At 46.2% G+C, this 23,212-nt stretch overlaps 1 protein-coding gene across 2 annotated transcripts in view; it reads right to left on the reverse strand.

Annotated features, from left to right (window-relative positions):
• Positions 1 to 23,212, reverse strand: part of LOC139368853 (metabotropic glutamate receptor 7-like) — a 123,160-nt gene that overhangs the window by 73,504 nt on the left and 26,444 nt on the right. For both annotated transcript variants that reach the window (XM_071108272.1, XM_071108273.1), the window contains exon 2: positions 765 to 981. In XM_071108272.1, the coding sequence (XP_070964373.1) occupies positions 765 to 981 (217 nt within the window). The remainder of the gene's footprint in view (positions 1 to 764; positions 982 to 23,212) is intronic.

Raw genomic sequence — 23,212 nt, forward strand, 5'->3', positions numbered from 1 at the left:
CTACATATTAAGCCCATAGAAACGCATTGGGATTCTTTTTTACAGATTTTTGCGGAAGATAACCCTTCCTGCTTCGCCTCTTCTTCTCTTGTCAAGGTGAGAATCAGGAAGTAACCTTGGTTCCCTAGGTACAGTGGTATTGTCGGGGGAGGAGTTGTATGAATGCTGAAGCGTAGATCACGGAATGTAATTTCCTGGTCCAGATGATGAAGTAGGTAATCCTTTCTTAAAGCAGCGCCTCTGTTGCTGGGATGGAAATGGAATTGAGAGTTCTCCCACACAACAGATATTGCCAGCACCCACAGAACAAACTCTTATATTCTTAGATCATATTTTACTCAGGGTCACTCACAGAGCTGAAAGTCACTCACAGTACTAGAAGTCACTATGATAATTGTTGTCAATACATTAATACTTCTTAAATTATTACAAAATATAATTGTCTGTGTAGTCTCAGCATGGAATTTACAGCAATTTGTTGGTCCATAGTGAGCCCCATATGGACAAAACAGCCCCTCCCTCCCTCCCTCCCTCCCGTCAGTGTGCTGCCTGTCTTAAATTGGCAGTGTAATTATAACCTGCTATAAGGTGGAGGAGGGCATTCTCACCTGTGATCATTCCCTGTCTGTATGGAACCATGGGTGAAAAATGCTTCAAGAGGATCAACACGTCTACAGCGCTTTGAGAAATAACTCCAAAACTAAATCTAACCATAGTATGTTATCATTTACAGTATCATATCCACTACTACTTCCATTACTTACCAGCCTCTTTGGAGATCTGTTGGAAGGCCTCCACGCCCTTCTCTCCATAGCTGCCCTCAGAGGCAATGGTGGAGACGTAGGTCCAGTCCAGGGCTCTGATGATATCCACCATTGCCTGGGCTTGAAATGAGTCCGGGGGAACCACCCGAGAGAAGAAGTCATAGCGCCGGTCATCACTCAGCTCTGGGGCCGTGGAGGCATAGCTGATCTGCGGGATCTGATTGGAGGAGAGTGAAGTGATGAGAAGAGATTTTACTCCTCTTATGCTCAACAGGGTGCAACAACAGTATACAACTTTCAGCCCTATTCATTATAGTTCTGTCTGCAATGTTCTGAGTGTTCTACCTAACTGAATGTGTTTTACCAAACTGAATGTGTTCTACCTAACTGAATACTCCATGCTGAATATGCTTAATGTTGATGGTGGATGACACGAGTTTCAATCAGACAGAGAACGAAAAAATCTTTGAGACCTAGTGAGACCTAGTAAAAAGCATGGTATAAAAGCAATATCATCATTACTAGTATTATTAAGCAGTGTATCATCACTTGAGATGTTCCCGGTCCCCTATAATTATCACAGACAGCTTGGCTCTCAAATAAGTATTGCTGTTTACCCCATCAAATGCTATTGGTGATGTGTAAATTAAATAGGATTTTATAAGACACTGGTATCAACTCACCTCTCCTCACCCCTCACATCCCTCCTCGCCTCTCCTCATCCCTCGAATCCCTCATCACCTCTCCTCTCTCCTCATCACCTCTCCTCTCTCCTCCTCACCTCTCCTCTCCTCACCTCTCCTCTCCTCACCCCTCGAATCCCTCATCACCTCTCCTCTGTCCTCCTCACCCCTCCTCACCTCTCCTCACACCTCACATCCCTCCTAACCTCTCGCATTCCTCCTCACCTCTCCTCACCCCTCGAATCCCTCATCACCTCTCCTCTCTTCTCCTCACCGCTCCTCACCTCTCCTCACCCCTCACATCCCTCCTAACCTCTCACCTCTTCTCACCCCTCAAATCCCTCATCACCTCTCCTCTCCCATCCTCACCTCTCCTCACCCCTCACATCCCTTCAAACCCTTACTCACCTCTCGCATCCCTCCACACCCCTCCTCTCCCTTCCTCACCCCTCCTCACCTAGGCTCTCCCCTCCCCTCCTCTCCTCACCCCTCTTCTCCCTTCCTCACCCTTCCTCACCCCTCCTCACCCCTCCTCACCTGTCCCCGGTGCAATCACAGAGATGTTATGAGTGTTCAGGTACAGACCAGCTACCTTGAATAACTCAGGTGGGCTGGGTGCATCACATTGATATTGTTGGATATGGTTGAGATACCCCATCACACCATCTTATCTAAGCTGCTGTTTGAATGCAATCCATTCCTATTAGGCTGATCAGAAGCAGCTGGACACTGGGGAAAAAGGGGAATGAGGACACAGAAGCCCACTGATGGAATTCCACAACCCTGGCTAACAGCACTGAGTATGAGTTATGGCTTTGACCTACTACTGCACAAAGCAGACACATAGAGGATGGGAACAGGAGGTCATGTTCAAAGCAACTTAATACATGTTGAACGGCCAAACGTATATGCGAGTACAACATCCGTTCTGGTTGTAATACAATTACACAAATTCAGGGGAGGGAATACTGTCAGATGCTAAACCACTTCAGTGAGTTAGAATTTAGTGTTCTGGTTCAAAAGTGGGCAGCAGTCAGGTAATCTAGCATTTAAGAGCGTTGGGCCAGTAACCGAAAGGTCACTGGTTTGGATCCACGAGCCTACTAGGTAAAAAATATATTGAATGTACCCTTGAGCAAGGCACTTAACTCTAATTGCTCCTGTAAGTCGCTCTGGATAAGAGCATCTGCTAAATTACTTTAAAAAAAACTATGATACAATGTAATAAAAGGATGAGAAAGAGAATGCCAGGGTTTGTATTTTAACACACTGTCTCTCTCTTTCACTCTCTTTATCTCTCTCTCTTTATTTCGGGCTCTCTCTTTCTCTCTGTATCTCTGTCTCTCTATTGCTGTCTCTCTATCTCTCTATCGCTGTCTCTCTATCTCTCTATCGCTGTCTCTCTCTTTCTGTATCTCTGTCGCCGTCTCTGTCTCTGTCTCTCTGTCTCTCTCTATCTCTGTCTCCGTCTCTCTGTCTCCGTCTCTCTGTCTCCGTCTCTCTGTCTCTCTGTCTCCGTCTCTCTGTCTCTCTCTATCTCTGCATCAGTCTCTCCGTCTCTCTGTCTCCGTCTCTCTGTCTCTCTGTCTCCATCTCTCTGTCTCTCTGTCTCCGTCTCTCTGTCTCCGTCTCTCTGTCTCCGTCTCTCCGTCTCTCTGTCTCCGTCTCTCTGTCTCCGTCTCTCTGTCTCCGTCTCTCTGTCTCCGTCTCTCTGTCTCCGTCTCTCTGTCTCCGTCTCTCTGTCTCTCTGTCTTTCTGTCTCCGTCTCTCTGTCTCCGTCTCTCTGTCTCCGTCTCTCTGTCTCCGTCTCTCTGTCTCCGTCTCTCTGTCTCCGTCTCTCTCTCTGTCTCCGTCTCTCTGTCTCCGTCTCTCTGTCTCTCTCTTTCTGTATCTCTGTCTCCGTCTCTCTGTCTCTCTCTTTCTGTATCTCTGTCTAAATCTCTCGGTCTCTGTCTCTCTGTCTCCATCTCTCTGTCTCCGTCTCTCTGAAAGTATCTATTTGCAGTGTTTGGTAGGAGCTGTATCTCATCAATGTTGTTGTTCTTATAATGTGATGCACTCTGGCGCCCCAGAGGTCTTATATAGGTCTGATAGATTGTTGAGTCACATCTTTTCAGAAACAAGGCTGGAAACAAACTATCCTCTCCTGAGCTTCTTGCTGCAGGAAATGCTATAAGAAGCAGAAAGTGGGCTGTGTGTTATTTTGGGAGCACAACCAAGATTTGCCCCATGTCTCATGGCCTGTTAATATAATTCTTACACACTACTTACTCTGTGCCTTTTTTAATTACCCCCTTGACCTCCCGCTGAATAATGCTAAACCTTCAATCAGTAAATGCATGGGAGTGAGACTAAGAGCTTCCCACATGACTACAATACTACGAGACGCTGTGGGTATAAACAGTCTGTGATAAGGATTTCACACCTGTGCACCTCTCTCTCCGCTAGCTAATGGACTACAAATGAAGCAAGACTCCAGTTTGTAATGTATCTAGACTACTGTGTAAAATAGAAGGATTAAATTACAATATTTTGGAGCTTGATTACTTCTTCCTCTATTTATCATAGGGACAAAAGGTGAACTGTTCTGTTTTTCTGTCACTATCCTGCTTCATCAAGCAAAATCCAATCTGCTTCAGCGATAGGTTTTGTAAAATTCCCATTGATCAGACTGTTCTAAGCACTCTTTTCATTACAAGTGTCTTAAATGGACATTGCATTCTAAACATCGAATCCTTCTGTAATGCACCATTAATTACCAGCTCAGCCAATAGACAGCCTACGTTAAAATAGACCACCCTGCACTTGCTGACGTCTGACTGTGATAAGATGACGCATAGGGTCTCTACAGTGAAGTGGAGCCTGTTGTACATAACAATACATAATCACATTTCTCCATTCTCTCAGTCCCACCATAGGTAAGGTAGTGTAGTGACTGCAGCCCATCCAGGCAGTCTAGACCATAATAACTCAAGCACAATTAAAATCAGAATGAATTGAACATGAGCAATTGAACTCAGGCACAGGAACGAGGGGCAAAAAAGGTAGATTAACAATGCCCCCTTTTCAGCATCACAATTACCCAGAGCTGATGTCTGGCGCCTGGCATTTGTGGTATGGATCAGAGTTAAGATTGCTAAGGGTAATCGCTCAGCCTGCTCTTAAATGTATCAGGGCTGACTGGATCAATGGGAGGAAACACAGCGGTCTCTTATAGGGGACACTCTTTTATAGATCTACCACCGTAAAGTGCTGCCTAACTCTCTGAATAACAAACCAGAGCTGCAGTCTAGAAAGAGGAAGGAAGGGACAGTTTGCTTTTATTGTCATGAATCTTGCCCTGGAGGCAGAACTGAGCGATTTCCGCTAGATGGGACAGTTGCAAAGTCAAATTTGGCTTTATCGTAAGAATTCACAACAACAAAAGTTAGATTTTTGGTCTTCATTTAATGTTAGGGTTATGTGTTATAGGGTTAGCAGAGTGGTTAAGGTTAGGTTTAAAATCATATTTCATGATCACTCTGCAGAGCTGCCTCTAGGACAAGATTAAATGCAAAGCTGTGAAGAAAGGGAGAGAGGGAGCTGAGAGGAGAGGTTGGGAGAGAGAAAGGAAGAGAGCTGAGAGAGAAAGTGAGCCAAAGAGAGAAAAAGAGAGAGGGAGAGCTGAGAGAGGTAGAGAAAGCTGTGACAGGTACAGAGAGGACGAGAGGGAGAGGGGTGAGAGGGAGAGAAAGAGCAGTCCAATATGCTTACTAAGATTGAATTAGACTTTTCAACAGGTGTGTTTATGAGGAAAAGTGACTAAACAGGGTTACTATGTGTGTGTGTGTGTGTGTGTGTGGCTGGGGGGGGGGGGGGGGGTTACTGTGGGGTTACTGAGTAAAGTTTAGGGACATTACTGTGTGTGGGGGGTTACTGTGGGGTTACTGAGTAAAGTTTAGGGACATTACTGTGTGTGTGGGGGGGGGGGGGGGGGGGTTACTGTGGGGTTACTGAGTAAAGTTCAGGGACATTACTGTGTGTGGGGGGTTACTGTGGGGTTACTGAGTAAAGTTTAGGGACATTACTGTGTGTGGGGGGGGGGGGGGGGTTGCTGTGGGGTTACTGAGTAAAGTTTAGGGACATTACTGTGTGTGGGAGGGGGTTACTGTGGGGTTACTGAGTAAAGTTTAGGGACATTACTGTGTGTGGGGTGTTACTGTGGGGTTACTGAGTAAAGTTTATGGACATTACTGTGTGTGGGGGGTTACTGTGGGGTTACTGAGTAAAGTTTAGGGACATTACTGTGTGTGGGGGTTACTGTGGGGTTACTGAGTAAAGTTTAGGGACATTACTGTGTGTGGGGGGTTACTGTGGGGTTACTATGTAAAGTTTAGGGACATTACTGTGTGTGGGGGGTTACTGTGGGGTTACTGAGTAAAGTTTAGGGACATTACTGTGTGTGGGGGGTTACTGTAGGGTTACTGAGTAAAGTTTAGGGACATTACTGTGTGTGGGGGGGAGGGGTTACTGTGGGGTTACTGAGTAAAGTTTAGGGACATTACTGTGTGTGGGGGGTTACTGTGGGGTTACTGAGTAAAGTTTAGGGACATTACTGTGTGTGGGGGGGGGGGGGGGGGGGGTTACTGTGGGGTTACTGAGTAAAGTTTAGGGACATTACTGTGTGTGTGTGGGGGGGGGGGGGGGGTTACTGAGTAAAGTTTAGGGACATTACTGTGTGTGGGGGGGGGGGGGGGGGTTACTGTGGGGTTACTGAGTAAAGTTTAGGGACATTACTGTGTGTGGGGGGTTACTGTGGGGTTACTGAGTAAAGTTTAGGGCCATTACTGTGTGGGGGGGGGGGGGGGGGTTACTGAGTAAAGTTTAGGGACATTACTGTGTGTGGGGGGGGGGTTTACTGTGGGGTTACTGAGTAAAGTTTAGGGACATAGAGAAAGCTGTGACAGGTACAGAGAGGACGAGAGGGAGAGGGGTGAGAGGGAGAGAAAGAGCAGTCCAATATGCTTACTAAGATTGAATTAGACTTTTCAACAGGTGTGTTTATGAGGAAAAGTGACTAAACAGGGTTACTATATGTGTGTGTGTGTGTGTGTGGGTGGGGGGGGGGGGTTACTGTGGGGTTACTGAGTAAAGTTTAGGGACATTACTGTGTGTGGGGGGTTAATGTGGTGTTACTGAGTAAAGTTTAGGGACATTACTGTGTGTGTGTGGGGGGGGGGGGGTTACTGTGGGGTTACTGAGTAAAGTTTAGGGACATTACTGTGTGTGGGGGGGGGGGGGGTTACTGTGGGGTTAATGAGTAAAGTTTAGGGACATTACTGTGTGTGGGGGGTTACTGTGGGGTTACTGAGTAAAGTTTAGGGACATTACTGTGTGTGGGGGTTACTGTGGGGTTACTGAGTAAAGTTTAGGGACATTACTGTGTGTGGGGGGTTACTGTGGGGTTACTATGTAAAGTTTAGGGACATTACTGTGTGTGGGGGGTTACTGTGGGGTTACTGAGTAAAGTTTAGGGACATTACTGTGTGTGTGTGGGGGGGGGGGTTACTGTGGGGTTACTGAGTAAAGTTTAGGGACATTACTGTGTGTGGGGGGGGGGGGGGGGGTTACTGAGTAAAGTTTAGGGACATTACTGTGTGTGGGGGGGGGGGGTTACTGTGGGGTTACTGAGTAAAGTTTAGGGACATTACTGTGTGTGGGGGGTTACTGTGGGGTTACTGAGTAAAGTTTAGGGACATTACTGTGTGGGGGGGGGGGTTACTGTGGGGTTACTGAGTAAAGTTTAGGGACATTACTGTGTGTGGGGGGGGGGGGGGTTACTGTGGGGTTACTGAGTAAAGTTTAGGGACATTACTGTGTGTGTGTGGGGGGGGGGGTTACTGAGTAAAGTTTAGGGACATTACTGTGTGTGGGGGGGGGGGGGGGGGGTTTACTGTGGGGTTACTGAGTAAAGTTTAGGGACATTACTGTGTGTGGGGGGTTACTGTGGGGTTACTGAGTAAAGTTTAGGGACATTACTGTGTGTGGGGGGGGGGGGGGGGGGTTACTGTGGGGTTACTGAGTAAAGTTTAGGGACATTACTGTGTGTGGGGGGTTACTGTGGGGTTACTGAGTAAAGTTTAGGGACATTACTGTGTGTGGGTGGGGGGTTACTGTGGGGTTACTGAGTAAAGTTTAGGGACATTACTGTGTGTGGGGGGTTACTGTGGGGTTACTGAGTAAAGTTTAGGGACATTACTGTGTGTGGGGAGTTACTGTGGGGTTACTGAGTAAAGTTTAGGGACATTACTGTGTGTGGGGGTTACTGTGGGGTTACTGAGTAAAGTTTAGGGACATTACTGTGTGTGCGGGGGGGGGGGGTACTGTGGGGTTACTGTGTAAAGGTTAGAGACGTTACTGTGTGTATGTGGGGGGGGGGGGGGGTTACTGTGGGGTTACTGTGTAAAGGTTAGAGACATTACTGTGTGTGTGGGGGGGACTGTGTAAAGGTTAGAGATGTTACTATGTGTGTGTGTGCGGGGGGGGGGGGGGGGGGTACTGTGGGTTACTGTGTAAAGGTTAGAGATGTTACTATGTGTGTGGGGGGGTTACTGTGTAAAGGTTAGAGACGTTACTGTGTGTGTGGGGGGGGGTTACTGTGTAAAGGTTAGAGACGTTACTGTGTGTGGGGGGGGGGGTTACTGTGTAAAGGTTAGAGACGTTACTGTGTGTGTGGGGGGGTTACTGTGTAAAGGTTAGAGACGTTGCTGTGTGTGTGGGGGGGGTTACTGTGAGGTTAATTGTGTAAAGGTTAGAGACATTACTGTGTGTGTGGGGGGGACTGTGTAAAGGTTAGAGATGTTACTATGTGTGTGTGTGGGGGTTACTGTGTAAAGGTTAGAGATGTTACTATGTGTCTGTGAGGTTACTGTGTAAAGGTTAGAGATGTTACTGTGTGTGTGGGGGGTTGCTGTGTAAAGGTTAGAGATGTTACTATGTGTGTGTGGGGGGGACTGTGTAAAGGTTAGAGATGTTGCTGTGTGTGGGGGGGGGAGTAACTGTGTAAAGGTTAGAGATGTTGCTGTGTGTGGGGGGGGGGTTACTGTGTAAAGGTTAGAGACGTTGCTGTGTGTGTGGGGGGGTTACTGTGTAAAGGTTAGAGATGTTGCTGTGTGTGTGGGGGGGTTACTGTGTAAAGGTTAGAGATGTTACTATGTGTGTGGGGGGGGTTACTGTGTAAAGGTTAGAGATGTTGCTGTGTGTGTGTGGGGGGGGACTGTGTAAAGGTTAGAGACGTTGCTGTGTGTGTGGGGGGGTTACTGTGTAAAGGTTAGAGACGTTGCTGTGTGTGGGGGGGGGGGGTTACTGTGTAAAGGTTAGAGATGTTACTATGTGTGTGTGTGTGGGGGGGTTACTGTGTAAAGGTTAGAGATGTTACTATGTGTGTGGGGGGGTTACTGTGTAAAGGTTAGAGACGTTACTGTGTGTGTGGGGGGGGGGTTACTGTGTAAAGGTTAGAGACGTTACTGTGTGTGTGTGGGGGGGGGGTTACTGTGTAAAGGTTAGAGACGTTACTGTGTGTGTGGGGGGGTTACTGTGTAAAGGTTAGAGACGTTGCTGTGTGTAAGGGGGGGGTTACTGTGTAAAGGTTAGAGACGTTGCTGTGTGTGGGGGGGGTTACTGTGTAAAGGTTAGAGATGTTACTGTGTGTGTGGGGGGGTTACTGTGTAAAGGTTAGAGATGTTACTATGTGTCTGTGGGGGGGGGGGTTACTGTGTAAAGGTTAGAGATGTTACTGTGTGTGTGGGGGGTTGCTGTGTAAAGGTTAGAGATGTTACTATGTGTGTGGGGGGGGGGTTACTGTGTAAAGGTTAGAGATGTTACTATGTGTGTGTGGGGGGGGGGTTACTGTGTAAAGGTTAGAGATGTTGCTGTGTGTGGGGGGGGGGGGTTACTGTGTAAAGGTTAGAGACGTTGCTGTGTGTGGGGGGGTTACTGTGTAAAGGTTAGAGATGTTACTATGTGTCTGTGGGGGGGTTACTGTGTAAAGGTTAGAGATGTTACTATGTGTCTGTGGGGGGGTTACTGTGTAAAGGTTAGAGATGTTACTATGTGTGTGGGGGGGGGGGGGGTTACTGTGTAAAGGTTAGAGATGTTACTATGTGTGTGTGTGGGGGGGTTACTGTGTAAAGGTTAGAGATGTTACTGTGTGTGTGGGGGGTTGCTGTGTAAAGGTTAGAGATGTTACTATGTGTGTGGGGGGGGGGTTACTGTGTAAAGGTTAGAGATGTTACTATGTGTGTGTGGGGGGGGGGTTACTGTGTAAAGGTTAGAGATGTTGCTGTGTGTGGGGGGGGGGGTTACTGTGTAAAGGTTAGAGACGTTGCTGTGTGTGGGGGGGTTACTGTGTAAAGGTTAGAGATGTTACTATGTGTCTGTGGGGGGGTTACTGTGTAAAGGTTAGAGATGTTACTATGTGTGTGGGGGGGGTTACTGTGTAAAGGTTAGAGATGTTACTATGTGTCTGTGGGGGGGTTACTGTGTAAAGGTTAGAGATGTTACTATGTGTCTGTGGGGGGGTTACTGTGTAAAGGTTAGAGATGTTACTATGTGTGTGTGGGGGGGGGGGGGTTACTGTGTAAAGGTTAGAGATGTTACTATGTGTGTGTGTGGGGGGGGTTACTGTGTAAAGGTTAGAGACGTTACTGTGTGTGGGGGGGGTTACTGTGTAAAGGTTAGAGACGTTGCTGTGTGTGTGTGTGGGGGGGGTTACTGTGTAAAGGTTAGAGACGTTGCTGTGTGTGGGGGGGGGGGGGGGTTACTGTGTAAAGGTTAGAGATGTTACTATGTGTGTGGGGGGGGGGTTACTGTGTAAAGGTTAGAGATGTTACTATGTGTCTGTGGGGGGGTTACTGTGTAAAGGTTAGAGATGTTACTATGTGTCTGTGGGGGGGACTGTGTAAAGGTTAGAGATGTTACTATGTGTCTGTGGGGGGGACTGTGTAAAGGTTAGAGACGTTGCTGTGTGTGTGTGGGGGGGGGGGTTACTGTGTAAAGGTTAGAGATGTTGCTGTGTGTGGGGGGGTTACTGTGAGGTTACTGTGTAAAGGTTAGAGATGTTACTATGTGTCTGTGGGGGGGACTGTGTAAAGGTTAGAGACGTTGCTGTGTGTGTGTGGGGGGGGGGGGGGGGGTTACTGTGTAAAGGTTAGAGATGTTGCTGTGTGTGGGGGGGGGTTACTGTGTAAAGGTTAGAGACGTTACTGTGTGTGTGGGGGGGTTACTGTGTAAAGGTTAGAGATGTTACTATGTGTCTGTGGGGGGGTTACTGTGTAAAGGTTAGAGATGTTACTATGTGTCTGTGGGGGGGTTACTGTGTAAAGGTTAGAGACGTTACTGTGTGTGGGGGGGTTACTGTGTAAAGGTTAGAGACGTTACTGTGTGTGTGGGGGGGGTTACTGTGTAAAGGTTAGAGATGTTACTATGTGTCTGTGGGGGGGTTACTGTGTAAAGGTTAGAGATGTTACTATGTGTCTGTGGGGGGGTTACTGTGTAAAGGTTAGAGATGTTACTATGTGTGTGGGGGGGGGTTACTGTGTAAAGGTTAGAGATGTTACTATGTGTGTGTGGGGGGGGGGGGGTTACTGTGTAAAGGTTAGAGACGTTACTGTGTGTGGGGGGGGTTACTGTGTAAAGGTTAGAGACGTTGCTGTGTGTGTGTGGGGGGGGGGTTACTGTGTAAAGGTTAGAGACGTTGCTGTGTGTGGGGGGGGGGGTTACTGTGTAAAGGTTAGAGATGTTACTATGTGTGTGGGGGGGGGTTACTGTGTAAAGGTTAGAGATGTTACTATGTGTCTGTGGGGGGGTTACTGTGTAAAGGTTAGAGATGTTACTATGTGTCTGTGGGGGGGACTGTGTAAAGGTTAGAGATGTTACTATGTGTCTGGGGGGGGACTGTGTAAAGGTTAGAGACGTTGCTGTGTGTGTGGGGGGGGGGGGTTACTGTGTAAAGGTTAGAGATGTTGCTGTGTGTGGGGGGGTTACTGTGAGGTTACTGTGTAAAGGTTAGAGATGTTACTATGTGTCTGTGGGGGGGTTACTGTGTAAAGGTTAGAGATGTTACTATGTGTCTGTGGGGGGGACTGTGTAAAGGTTAGAGATGTTACTATGTGTCTGTGGGGGGGACTGTGTAAAGGTTAGAGACGTTGCTGTGTGTGTGTGGGGGGGGGGTTACTGTGTAAAGGTTAGAGATGTTGCTGTGTGTGGGGGGGTTACTGTGAGGTTACTGTGTAAAGGTTAGAGATGTTACTATGTGTCTGTGGGGGGGACTGTGTAAAGGTTAGAGACGTTGCTGTGTGTGTGTGTGGGGGGGGGGGGGGTTACTGTGTAAAGGTTAGAGATGTTGCTGTGTGTGGGGGGGGGTTACTGTGTAAAGGTTAGAGACGTTGCTGTGTGTGGGGGGGTTACTGTGTAAAGGTTAGAGATGTTACTATGTGTCTGTGGGGGGGTTACTGTGGAAAGGTTAGAGATGTTACTATGTGTGTGGGGGGGGGGGGTTACTGTGTAAAGGTTAGAGACGTTGCTGTGTGGGGGGGGTTACTTTGTAAAGGTTAGAGACGTTACTGTGTGTGTGGGGGGGTTACTGTGTAAAGGTTAGAGATGTTACTATGTGTCTGTGTAAAGGGGGGGGGGGGGGGTTACTGTGTAAAGGTTAGAGACGTTGCTGTGTGTGGGGGGGGGTTACTGTGTAAAGGTTAGAGACGTTGCTGTGTGGGGGGGGTTACTTTGTAAAGGTTAGAGACGTTACTGTGTGTGTGTGGGGGGTTACTGTGTAAAGGTTAGAGACGTTACTGTGTGTGTGGGTGGGGGGACTGTGTAGCTTGCCCTTTCCACTGTTATTTCACACTGTTATTTCACATACCGCCGGCTACAAAGCAGCGAGGTGGATGGTTCTAAACATAGGTGAAGGGTTAGGGTAATTAATGTATTTGGAGCGAGAAAAGGGATGTTTATGTTGTTTATTTCTAACCGTTTACTCCTCTCTGGCACTTGACTTGTCTGTCTGCCATGTGGCTATTGCTCATTCTCTCTCATTGTGAAGGATGATGCCCAATGAAAAACGATTCTCAAAAACATGGGTGGCATATGCTAGAGCTACGTTATGATTCTCTGTCATAGAAATGGCAACCATCTATCTCTTCTATCACCGGGGTGAATATGTTATCGTCTTCAGTGATACAAATCACAGCAGACTAACTCAATGGATAATAGACTGGACAGTGCATACTCTCAGGGACTCTTACTCAAACCTGATCCTCTATGTAAACCAAAGCCCATCTTTCAGATGGAGAATCATGATCGCTCAGAGAGAGAGCCACCCTCAGTTTTAAAATAGTTGAGTTCTGTCACCATAACTCACGAGTTAGCCAGAGAAACTTAGACCGCATCCAGTCTGGATTTAGTCTCAATTTCTCACAGAGTTACTCAGAGGAAAAACTCAGAACAACAAAACAAAACAATTCCTGTGACAGGAGCTGAACTGTTTACCCTGAATACATTTAACTAGAGAGATGACAGCAAGCCAGGTTCCATTTCAAGAAACTCTGTTTCTATTCATTGCATGATTAGATTGTAACTATGTGTCGACATCAGTCAGCCTGGCTGCGCTGCTACAGTCTCTGTGGCAGACAGCAGAACTGATAGCGAGTTCTCTGACAGAGTCAACTCTGACCTTATGCTGTCTGTGACCAAATGCCAGGGCACACACTTCACCATCACACTGCGGGGGAACACTGGGCATAGGGTCTGGATCAGGAAAAGGAGTCATCTGGGACCACACTTCACCAGCAAAACAACCAGAAGATATGAATTAGCATTTTTAATGAAAACATATTGTTTTTATGTTGACAGTGATATGATGTGAATTCATGGCAAATTATGTGAGACTAGAATATGCATTGACAGAGAGAATAGTACCTCTACAGAGCAACACAACTGTACAGTAAAAATGCATTTCTGCAGTGTAAAATATAATGTGCGCCTACAAAGATATTGAACAGTTATCACATTTCATTTCAAGCAGCTGCTGATAAATCAAAGGGACAGCTGAAAATAAAAGTCTACTAGCATAGCTGGTTTAAACAGCGGGAGATGCGTATTCAGATGACAGTACCATTTGTCAGCAGGGCAGAGGTAATGACTGTGGCCAGACATGGAACCCCGGGCTGAGCTTGGGTAATCTCTCCACACCAGAACATGCTACTGCCAAACAAAAGAGGAAGACACGAAGGGAGGGATCGCTCTCGATTTGACTGTTGAATCTCGTTCTCGCTCTTTTTCTTTCTCTTCACTGTGTCTGTCCGTCTGTCTGTCTGTCTGTCACTTTAAACAGTCTCGCATCCTCATATCCATCTCCTCTTTCTCTTCACTGTGTCTGTCTGTCCGTCCGTCTGTGTCTGTCCGTCTGTCTGTCTGTCTGTCACTTTAAACAGTCTCGCATCCTCATATCCATCTCCTCTTTCTCTTCACTGTGTCTGTCTGTCCGTCCGTCTGTCACTTTAAACAGTCTCGCATCCTCATATCCATCTCCTCTTTCTCTTCACTGTGTCTGTCTGTCCGTCCGTCTGTCACTTTAAACAGTCTCGCATCCTCATATCCATCTCCTCTTTCTCTTCACTGTGTCTGTCTGTCCGTCTGTCTGTCACTTTAAACAGTCTCGCATCCTCATATCCATCTCCTCTTTCTCTCTCTTTGTCTCTCTCACTCTCACTCCTCCCCCTCCTCCCCTCCCTTCCTCTCTCTCTTTGCATCCAGACACTCCCACACAGATGATAGGCAGACACTTCCTGCCCAGGGAGGGCCTGGGGCTGCCAGTTTCCTGAGTCAAGCCATTCTGCCACTAGCCATTTAGACCTTAGCCAGCCAGCCTGCCTCTCCCTCCCTTGATCCACTACCTGCTCTCTCTGTTCCCTCCCTCCACATTCTTCCCCCAGTCAATGTCAATGGAGCTTGCCTGCCTTTCTTCTGGTGTCTCTCCCTCTCTCACACATTCTCCCTTTAGCCCCTCTCCATCGAACCAGTATCTCTTTCTCTATTCATTTCTGGTCTCTTTCCCTCGTTCACTCCACTCTCACAAGCCAGTCATTCTTTTCAGTTCTCCTCTCTACCCCATTCTCCCAAGGCCAATAATTTATATATTTCCCTGGTCTCCCCCATCCCTCTCCCATTCTCCCCACCCATTCTGGCATGAGCCAGTCTCCCTGCCTCCAGCTCCCCCAGCCAGCCAGCTCCCCCAGCCAGCCGGATCCCCCAGCCAGCCAGGTCCCTCAGTTAATCTATACAGCCAACTAGGAAGCTAGTTAGTCACTTCTCCATTACAAACTCCCTCCCCATTCTCCCTTAAGTCACTCCCACTCCCCCATACGTCTTTTTCTATTCTGCCTCCCCCAATTTCCCCCTTTGACATTTTTAGATGAGAAAATCTCCCATCCCACCCCCCAGCCAGTTGCTCATCTAGTGAGCTAGTTAGACTTTCCATTATCTCCCCTAGTGAGGCTTCCCATCAGTTCTTCTAAACACTATTCCCTCCTGTCTCCACCAATCATCATCCTTCTCTGACAGTAAACCCCTCCACATTATACCTGTTTGTTGTGTCTACGTCCATCCCTCCAAAGGCTCTATGACTATCTCACTCCTTTCCCATGCTCTCCCCATCCTTCTCCCTCTTCTCTATACCCATCCACTGGGCTGATCCAAGGTGTATGCTGGGCCTCAGACCTCAAATCTAATAACATTTTATTTGTCACATGCCAAATACAACAGGTGTAGACTTTACAGAGACATGCTTACTTACGAGCCCTTTCCCAACATTGCAGAGTTAAAAAGTAAGAAAAGATAAGCAAAATAAATGTAATAAAAAGAAATAGTAACACAATAAAATAACAATAACAAGGCTATATACAAGGAATCCATGTACCGAGTCGACGTGCAGGGTTACGAAGTAGTTGAGGTAATCAAGGTAATATGTCCATGTAGGTAGGCATGAAAGTGACTAGGCAATCAGGATAGATAATAAACAGAGTAGCAGCAGCATATGAGGAGTGTGAAAGTGTGTGTGTGTGTGTGTGTGTGTGTGTGTGTGTGTGTGTGTGTGTGTGTGTGTGTGTGTGTGTGTGTGTGTGTGTGTGTGTGTGTGTGTGTGTGTGTGTGTGTGTGTGTGTGTGTGTGTGTGTGTGTGTGTGTGTGTGTGTGTGAGTAGAGTCCAGACAGTGTGCATAGAGCCAGTGCAAGAGAGTCAGTGTTAAAAAAACAGGGCCAATGCAAATCGTCTGGGTAGCCATCTGATTAACCGTTCAGCAGTCTTGCCCTGTCAAAGTATATTTTTAACCACTTCCCACAGGGCACAGACATCAGTTCAATGTCTAGTTTTATTTACATTTGGTTTAGTAGTCAATTAAGGTGAATTCAACATTAAATTAACAAAAAATGTCACCCGGTCCTTGGTTTATGGTTAAAAGTTGGGTGGGGAAAAAATGTCACCCGGTCCTTGGTTTATGGTTAAAAGTTGGGTGGGGAAAAATGTCACCCGGTCCTTGGTTTATGGTTAAAAGTTGTCACCCGGTCCTTGGTTTATGGTTAAAAGTTGGGTGGGGAAAAAATGTCACCCGGTCCTTGGTTTATGGTTAAAAGTTGGGTGGGGAAAAAATGTCACCCGGTCCTTGGTTTATGGTTAAAAGTTTAAATGTCACCCGGTCCTTGGTTTATGGTTAAAAGTTGGGTGGGGAAAAAATGTCACCCGGTCCTTGGTTTATGGTTAAAAGTTGGGTGGGGAAAAAATGTCACCCGGTCCTTGGTTTATGGTTAAAAGTTTAGTGGAGAAAAAATGTCACCCGGTCCTTGGTTTATGGTTAAAAGTTGGGTGGGGAAAAAATGTCACCCGGTCCTTGGTTTATGGTTAAAAGTTGGGTGGGGAAAAAATGTCACCCGGTCCTTGGTTTATGGTTAAAAGTTGGGTGGGGAAAAAATGTCACCCGGTCCTTGGTTTATGGTTAAAAGTTGGGTGGGGAAAAAATGTCACCCGGTCCTTGGTTTATGGTTAAAAGTTTAGTGGGGAAAAAATGTCACCCGGTCCTTGGTTTATGGTTAAAAGTTGGGTGGGGAAAAAAATGAAATTCCCTTACATTGATTCAATGTCAACAACATAGATTTTTTTTGTTTTTGAAATGACTGGAAGCAACGTAGTTTCATCCAGTTTTTGCCAAGAGGTGAAGTCACTCCTTCCCCTGTTCCCCCTCCCCTTGTCTCCCCCTTCTCTCATTCCACCGAGCCCCTCCTCTCCCCTCTCTCACCTCCCACAGTCTCCCCTCACCCAGTCTCCCCTTCTCTCCCATCTCCCCTTCCCCCAACTCCCTCCTCTACCCTGTCTCCCGTCTCCCCTCCCCTCCTCTCCTCTCACTCTGTCTCCCCTTCTCTCCCCAGTCTCTCATTCCCCTGTCTCCCTCCTCTACACTGTCTCCCCTCCTCTCCCTCTCCTCTCCACGGTCTCCCTCTCCTCTTCCCGGTTTCCCTTCCTCTCCTGTCTCCCCTCCTCCCCTATCTCCCCACCTCTCCCCCGTCTCTCCCTCCCCCGACCCCATCATCTCCCTTGTCTCCCCCTCCTCAAATCAACTCAAATCAAATGTTATTTGTCACATACACATGGTTAGCAGATGTTAATGCGAGTGTAGTGAAATGCTGTTCCCCTGGATGTGGTGTATGTGTGCTGGGCTGGCTGCTGGGCCTCAGGTCTGCCACGCCAGAGTGTATTTTAAGATGCACTGCATGTTCCTCTCCACAGGGACAGAGGCCAGGTATGACTCACAAATCAGATATTTGACCAGGAGAGGAAAGGAGAGGAAAGGAGAGGAGAGGAGTGCGGATTGCTCACTAAAGGGATCCTACAGTAAGTGACCTCCATCTTCCCATCTGGTAAATAGCCTGCTATTTCCAACATGATGCTGTTCAGACTGTTAAGAGGAAATAATCTGTTTCTAAACTGCAGTTTGAGCTCAGACCGACACAGAGCTCTTTATTAAAACAGCCTGAAGGGCGAGAGAAAATCACATTCTATTGTGTTGTTCATGTATTGTAAAGTTTGCGCTGACAATAATTGCATGATGCATTTCCGAAGGGATATGCTTGTATACATTATGCTTGATTTTGTTGTGATGCTCATTCTATGCATGCAACATAAATGTATGAAAATACACTGACAGTACTATAAGTGATTCAGTCGAACCAAATGACTAAATGGTAGGATAGATGTACATAAGAAATAACAAAGAAAGGCTCTATAGAGAAGGTTTAAACACTCTACATTCTATTGGTAGTAGCATTACATTTGAGGGTCTCGCCAGGTGCTATGGGACCTGAACTGACAGTGAGAATAAACCATAGCCTGCAGCTTTATGACCAAGTGCTATCAGATGTATTCCTGTCTACTCACGAGCTACAAACACCACCGTTCAAAAGTTTGGGGTCACTTAGAAATGTCCTTGTTTTTCAAAGAAAAGCACATTTTTTGTCCATTAAAATAACATCAAATTGATCAGAAATACAGTGTAGACATTGTTAATGTTGTAAATGACTATTGTAGCTGGAAACAGCTGATTTTTTTATGGGAAATCTACATAGGCGTACAGAGGCCCATTATCACCAGTGTTCCAATGGCACGTTGTGTTAGCTAATCCAAGTTTATCATTTTAATAGGTTAATTGATCATTTGAAAACCCTTTTGCAATTATGTTAGCGCAGCTGAAAACTGTTTGTCTGATTAAAGAAGCAATAAAACTGGCCTTCTTGAGACTGGTTGAGTATCTGGAGCATCAGCATTTGTGGGTTCGATTACAGGCTCAAAATGGCCAGAAACAAAGAGCCTTCTTCTGAAACTCGTCAGTCTATTCTTGTTCTGAGAAATGAAGGCTTTTCCATGTGAAAAATTGCCCAAAAACTGAAGATATTGTACAACACTGTGTACTGCTCCTTTCACAGGATAGCGCAAGCTGGCTCTAACCAGAATAGAAAGAGGAGTGGGAGGCCCCAGTGCACAACTGAGCAAGTGGACAAGTACATTAGAGTGTCTAGTTTGAGAAACAGACGCCTTACAAGTCCTCAACTGACAGCTTCATTAAATAGTACCTGTAAAACACCAGTCTCAAAGTCAACAGTGAAGAGGTGACTCCAGGATGCTGACCTTCTAGGCAGAGTTGCAAAGAAAAATCCATATCTCAGAATGGTCAATATAAAGAAAATATTTAGATGGGCAAAAGAACACAAACACTGGACAGAGGAACTCTGCCTTTCTGGCCAGCAACCCGGAGTCATCTCTTCACTGTTGACGTTGAGACTGGTGTTTTACAGGTAATACTTAATGAAGCTGCCAGTTGAGGACTTGTTCAACTAGCCACTCTAATGTACTTGTCCTCTTGTTCAGTTGTGCACCGGGGCCCTCCCACTCCTCTTTCTATTCTGGTTAGGGCCAGTTTGTGCTGTTCTGTGAAGGGAGTAGTACACAGCGTTGTACGAGATCTTCAATTTCTCACATGGAATTGCCTTCATTTCTCAGAACAAGAATAGACTGACGAGTTTCAGAAGAAAGATTTTTTTGTTTCTGGTCATTTTGAGCCTGTAATCGAACCCACAACTGCTGATGCTCCAGATACTCAACTAGTCTAAAGAAAGCCAGTTGTATTGCATCTTTAATCAGACAAACAGTTTTCAGCTGTGCTAACATAATTGCATAAGGGTTTTCAAATGATAAATTAGCCTTTTAAAATGACGAACTTGGATAAGCTAACACAACATGCCATTGGAACATAGGAGTGATGGTTTCTGATAATGGGCCTCTGTACGCCTATGTAGATATTCCATAAAAAATCTGCCATTTCCAGCTACAATAGTCATTTACAACATTAACAATGTGAACACTGTATTTCTGATCAATTTGATGTTATTGTAATGGACAAAATAAATGCTTTTCTTTGAAAAACAAGGACATTTCTAAGTGACCCCAAACTTTTGAACGGTGGTGTACATAGTCCTATTGATTCCCCCAATAGTTGCTGTGCACTGGACCATCCTTTATTATACACTGTTCTTACAGCCTTGTTATTGATAAAGTAAAGTAATCTCCCAAACAACATGAAATATAGATCAGTCTAATATGCATAAAAACATTTAACAGCTCTCCAGGCTAGCGCAATTTAGATGAGAGAACAGAACAACAGTTTTCACATGAGAGAAAACAACAGTTTTCACATGAGAGAAAACAGATAAAAAACACTTACATCATAATTGACTACATCATTTATATCACTGTCTTTGTGTGTGTCTGAGACAGAGGAGGGTGACATGGCGCAACGCCTCATTGTTCCGCTTGGTCTTTGTCTGTCTCTGACAGGTTATTTACCAGGGAGCAGGGATAAAGTATGTGCTTGTTTTTTGTAGCTACACCTGAACCATGGAGGGGCTTGACAGATTCACTGTCTGTCTCCAGTCTTGTGCCTACAACACCCTGCCCTGCATCCCAATGACTCCCTCCCTTCTTCTCTCTCTCTCCCTCGTTCTCTCTTCCTCTCTCACTCACTCTCTCTCCCTTCCTCGTTCTCCCTTTCTCTCTCTCCCTCCCTCGTTCTCCCCTTCTCTCTCCCTCTCACTCTCCCTCATTCTCCCTTTGTCTCTCACTCTCCCTCATTCTCCCTTTGTCTCTCACTCTCCCTCCCTTTCCCTCAATATCCCTCTCTCTGACATCCATCCTTCTCTCTCGCTCTCTCTGCTATGCCCACTTTCTCTCTCTCTCTCTCTCTCTCTCTCTCTCTCTCTCTCTCTCTCTCTATCTCTCTCTCTCTCTCTCTGACGTTCTCCCTTTCTCTCTCTGACATTCTTACTTTCTCTCTCTCTCTCTCTCTCTGATCAGAGCAGACATAGCACCATCACTGGCCACATTCCTCCCCTAATAGTGCAGACAAAGTGGGTGAGCCTCTGCAATCTTATCTCTTCCTCTCTGTCTGCTGCTCACAGAGCATTCTCCACCAAGGGCTTCTAATTGCATACTGATCGCAGCAGCGTCACAAAATACCACAGCTACCATATTCCCTCTCTCTTCTTGTGTATTCCATCTCTCTCTCTCACTCTCTTCTATTCCATATCTTTCTGTGTATTCTCTCTCCCTGATAACCTCTCCCACCCTGCACCACTCCAGACATATGTATCTGTCACAACAAAGGTTGAATAGAAAATGACCAGCTCTGGAGGCAGCGCCTGCAGTCACGTCTTCAACCTGGCCCGCAGTCAGAGAGTTTGGCCACGCAGACTACACTATCTCCTATGGTGTTGAATGCCGAGCTGTAGTCGATGAACAGCATTCTCATCAGCCTGATCATCTTGGGAACAGGAACAATGGTGGCCCTCTTGAAGCATGTGGGAACAGCAGACTGGTATAGGGATTGATTGAATATGGCCTGGGAGCAAGACATCCTGGTCCGTGACTGGGCTGGATTTCTTCCTGTAGTCCGTGATTGACTGTAGACCCTGCCACATGCCTCTTGTGTCTGAGCCGTTGAATTGAGATTCTACTTTGTCTCTGTACTGGCGCTTAGCTTGTTTGATAGCCTTGCGGAGGGAATAGCTGCACTGTTTGTATTCGGTCATGTTACCAGACACCTTGCCCTGATTAAAAGCAGTGGTTCGCGCTTTCAGTTTCACACGAATGCTGCCATCAATCCACGGTTTCTGGTTAGGGAATGTTTTAATCGTTGCTATGGGAACGACATCTTCAACGCACGTTCTAATGAACTCGCACACCGAATCAGCGTATTCGTCAATGTTGTTACCATCCAAGGTCTTTCCACCCCTGGTTGCGCAATAGGGAGTCTTGTTTTCAGATTAGCCTTGTTAAAATCCCCAGCTACAATGAATGCAGCCTCCGGATAAATCGTTTCCAGTTTGCAGAGAGTTAAATAAAGTTTGTTCAGAGCCATCGATGTGTCTGCTTGGGGGGGATATATACGGCTGTGATTATAATCGAAGAGAATTCTCTTGGTAGATAATGCGGTCTACATTTGATTGTGAGGAATTCTAAATCAGGTGAACAGAAGGATTTGAGTTCCTGTATGTTTCTTTCATCACACCATGTCACCTGGGAATTATTCATTATTGTCAACTCCCCTCCATTACCATCCGGGCCACACCAGACAGATCTACTGCATCTGTTGGGCTGTAGATCTGGAAAGATGCAAGATAAAATCTTTCCCTGCACTCTGTTTTTTTGTAGTTTACATTTTGGATTGGAAAAACCAATGTTTTGGATATGACATCAGTGGCTAGGGCATCGTCTACCCTCTCCATCTTATTTTAACAGCCAAATGTTACTCAATAAAAAGCCTGTGCTGTGGCCCCTCTACTGAGGTCAGTTCTGTCTCTCTCCCATTCTGACAGGGATGAGAATGATCCTGTCTTTAGCCGTGCTCCTGTCTGGAAGTGGGGTACATCACTGATGGGTCTATCCTAACACCCCTGTCAGAGGCCTGCTAGTCTCCCACACACAATGTCCTGTAATTGTATTTTTAAAATTCTGCATCCGGGTAGATCTGTACTATACAGTACAACTTTATTGTCCATAGTCACAACGAACAACAGAAATGTGTCTTCTGCTCTCTTCTTTTCTCAACCCCCCGCACACAGACACACTGTTGAGAGGAGCACAGGGTCAAGTGTGTGTCTGCAGTGCAGAGCCCCTGGATGTAAAGCTTGTTTTAGGGTTAAGGGCCCAACAGTAGGGGACTGTTAGGATATGAACCCAGAAGCCCTTCAATTGCCAGATCAATTTCCACCATTCAAACAGGTGGGATTCGAACAGGTGATCTTTCGGCTACAGGTCCAACTCCTTAGACGCTGGGCTACCTACCGCCCCAGTAGTAGTGGACTAGGCCTCATCAGATATACTTTTCCTGATTCCAGATTCTTCAAAATTAGTATGCTGATTTGCTGTGCATACAGCTTGTTTACCAAAAAGAAAACAGTACCTAGTTAAGGGCAAGGATGCAAACCAGCAAAACTGCAGCGCTTTACAACCAGAGTTGTGTACAGCTGCCATAGACTAATGCACACATCACTCAAACAGTTTCCCTCTGTTGTTTTCGCCAAGCACACTTCCCGCACTTCCCTGTTGCCAGAGTTTTATCAGCAGAATAGGGCCTGCCATGGCTGTCAAAGGGCGGCAGACTGACATGTATTCCAGAGCTGGAGTCAGAGTAGTCAGAGAAGAGCAGACACCAGACTATTACCCCGTAGAACACCACTGATCTGTTTACTGCCTGCAGAATGAGAGAGAGAGAGCAAGAAGCACACAAGCAACAGGGAGATAGCACATCAAAAACACAGAGACAGAGAGGGGAGATAACATGAAAAGATTGGTAGAAATGATGATCATATGAATGCATATGAAGATGTTGATTGTGATATGTATACTACAGATAATGGTGGACGAAGAACAAAACAAATATATAAAAAAATAAACAAGAAAAAGACTAACAAGAAGAAGAACTAGAAAAATACATGTTTTAACATTGTTGTTGTATTGCAGAGGGAACAGGGAATCCACCATAATGTTTTCTTTATGATGGACTGATGTCAGTTCAAGTCTAGTTTTGATTTACATGGCATGAATTCAATGTGAAATCAACAGAAAGGATAACCATGTCATTGGATTTAAGGTCCTTTCTCAACAAGTCCGTTATTTATGAAAAACAT

The sequence above is a fragment of the Oncorhynchus clarkii genome, chromosome 16, assembly GCF_045791955.1.
Source record: "Oncorhynchus clarkii lewisi isolate Uvic-CL-2024 chromosome 16, UVic_Ocla_1.0, whole genome shotgun sequence".
Lineage (NCBI taxonomy): Eukaryota > Metazoa > Chordata > Actinopteri > Salmoniformes > Salmonidae > Oncorhynchus > Oncorhynchus clarkii.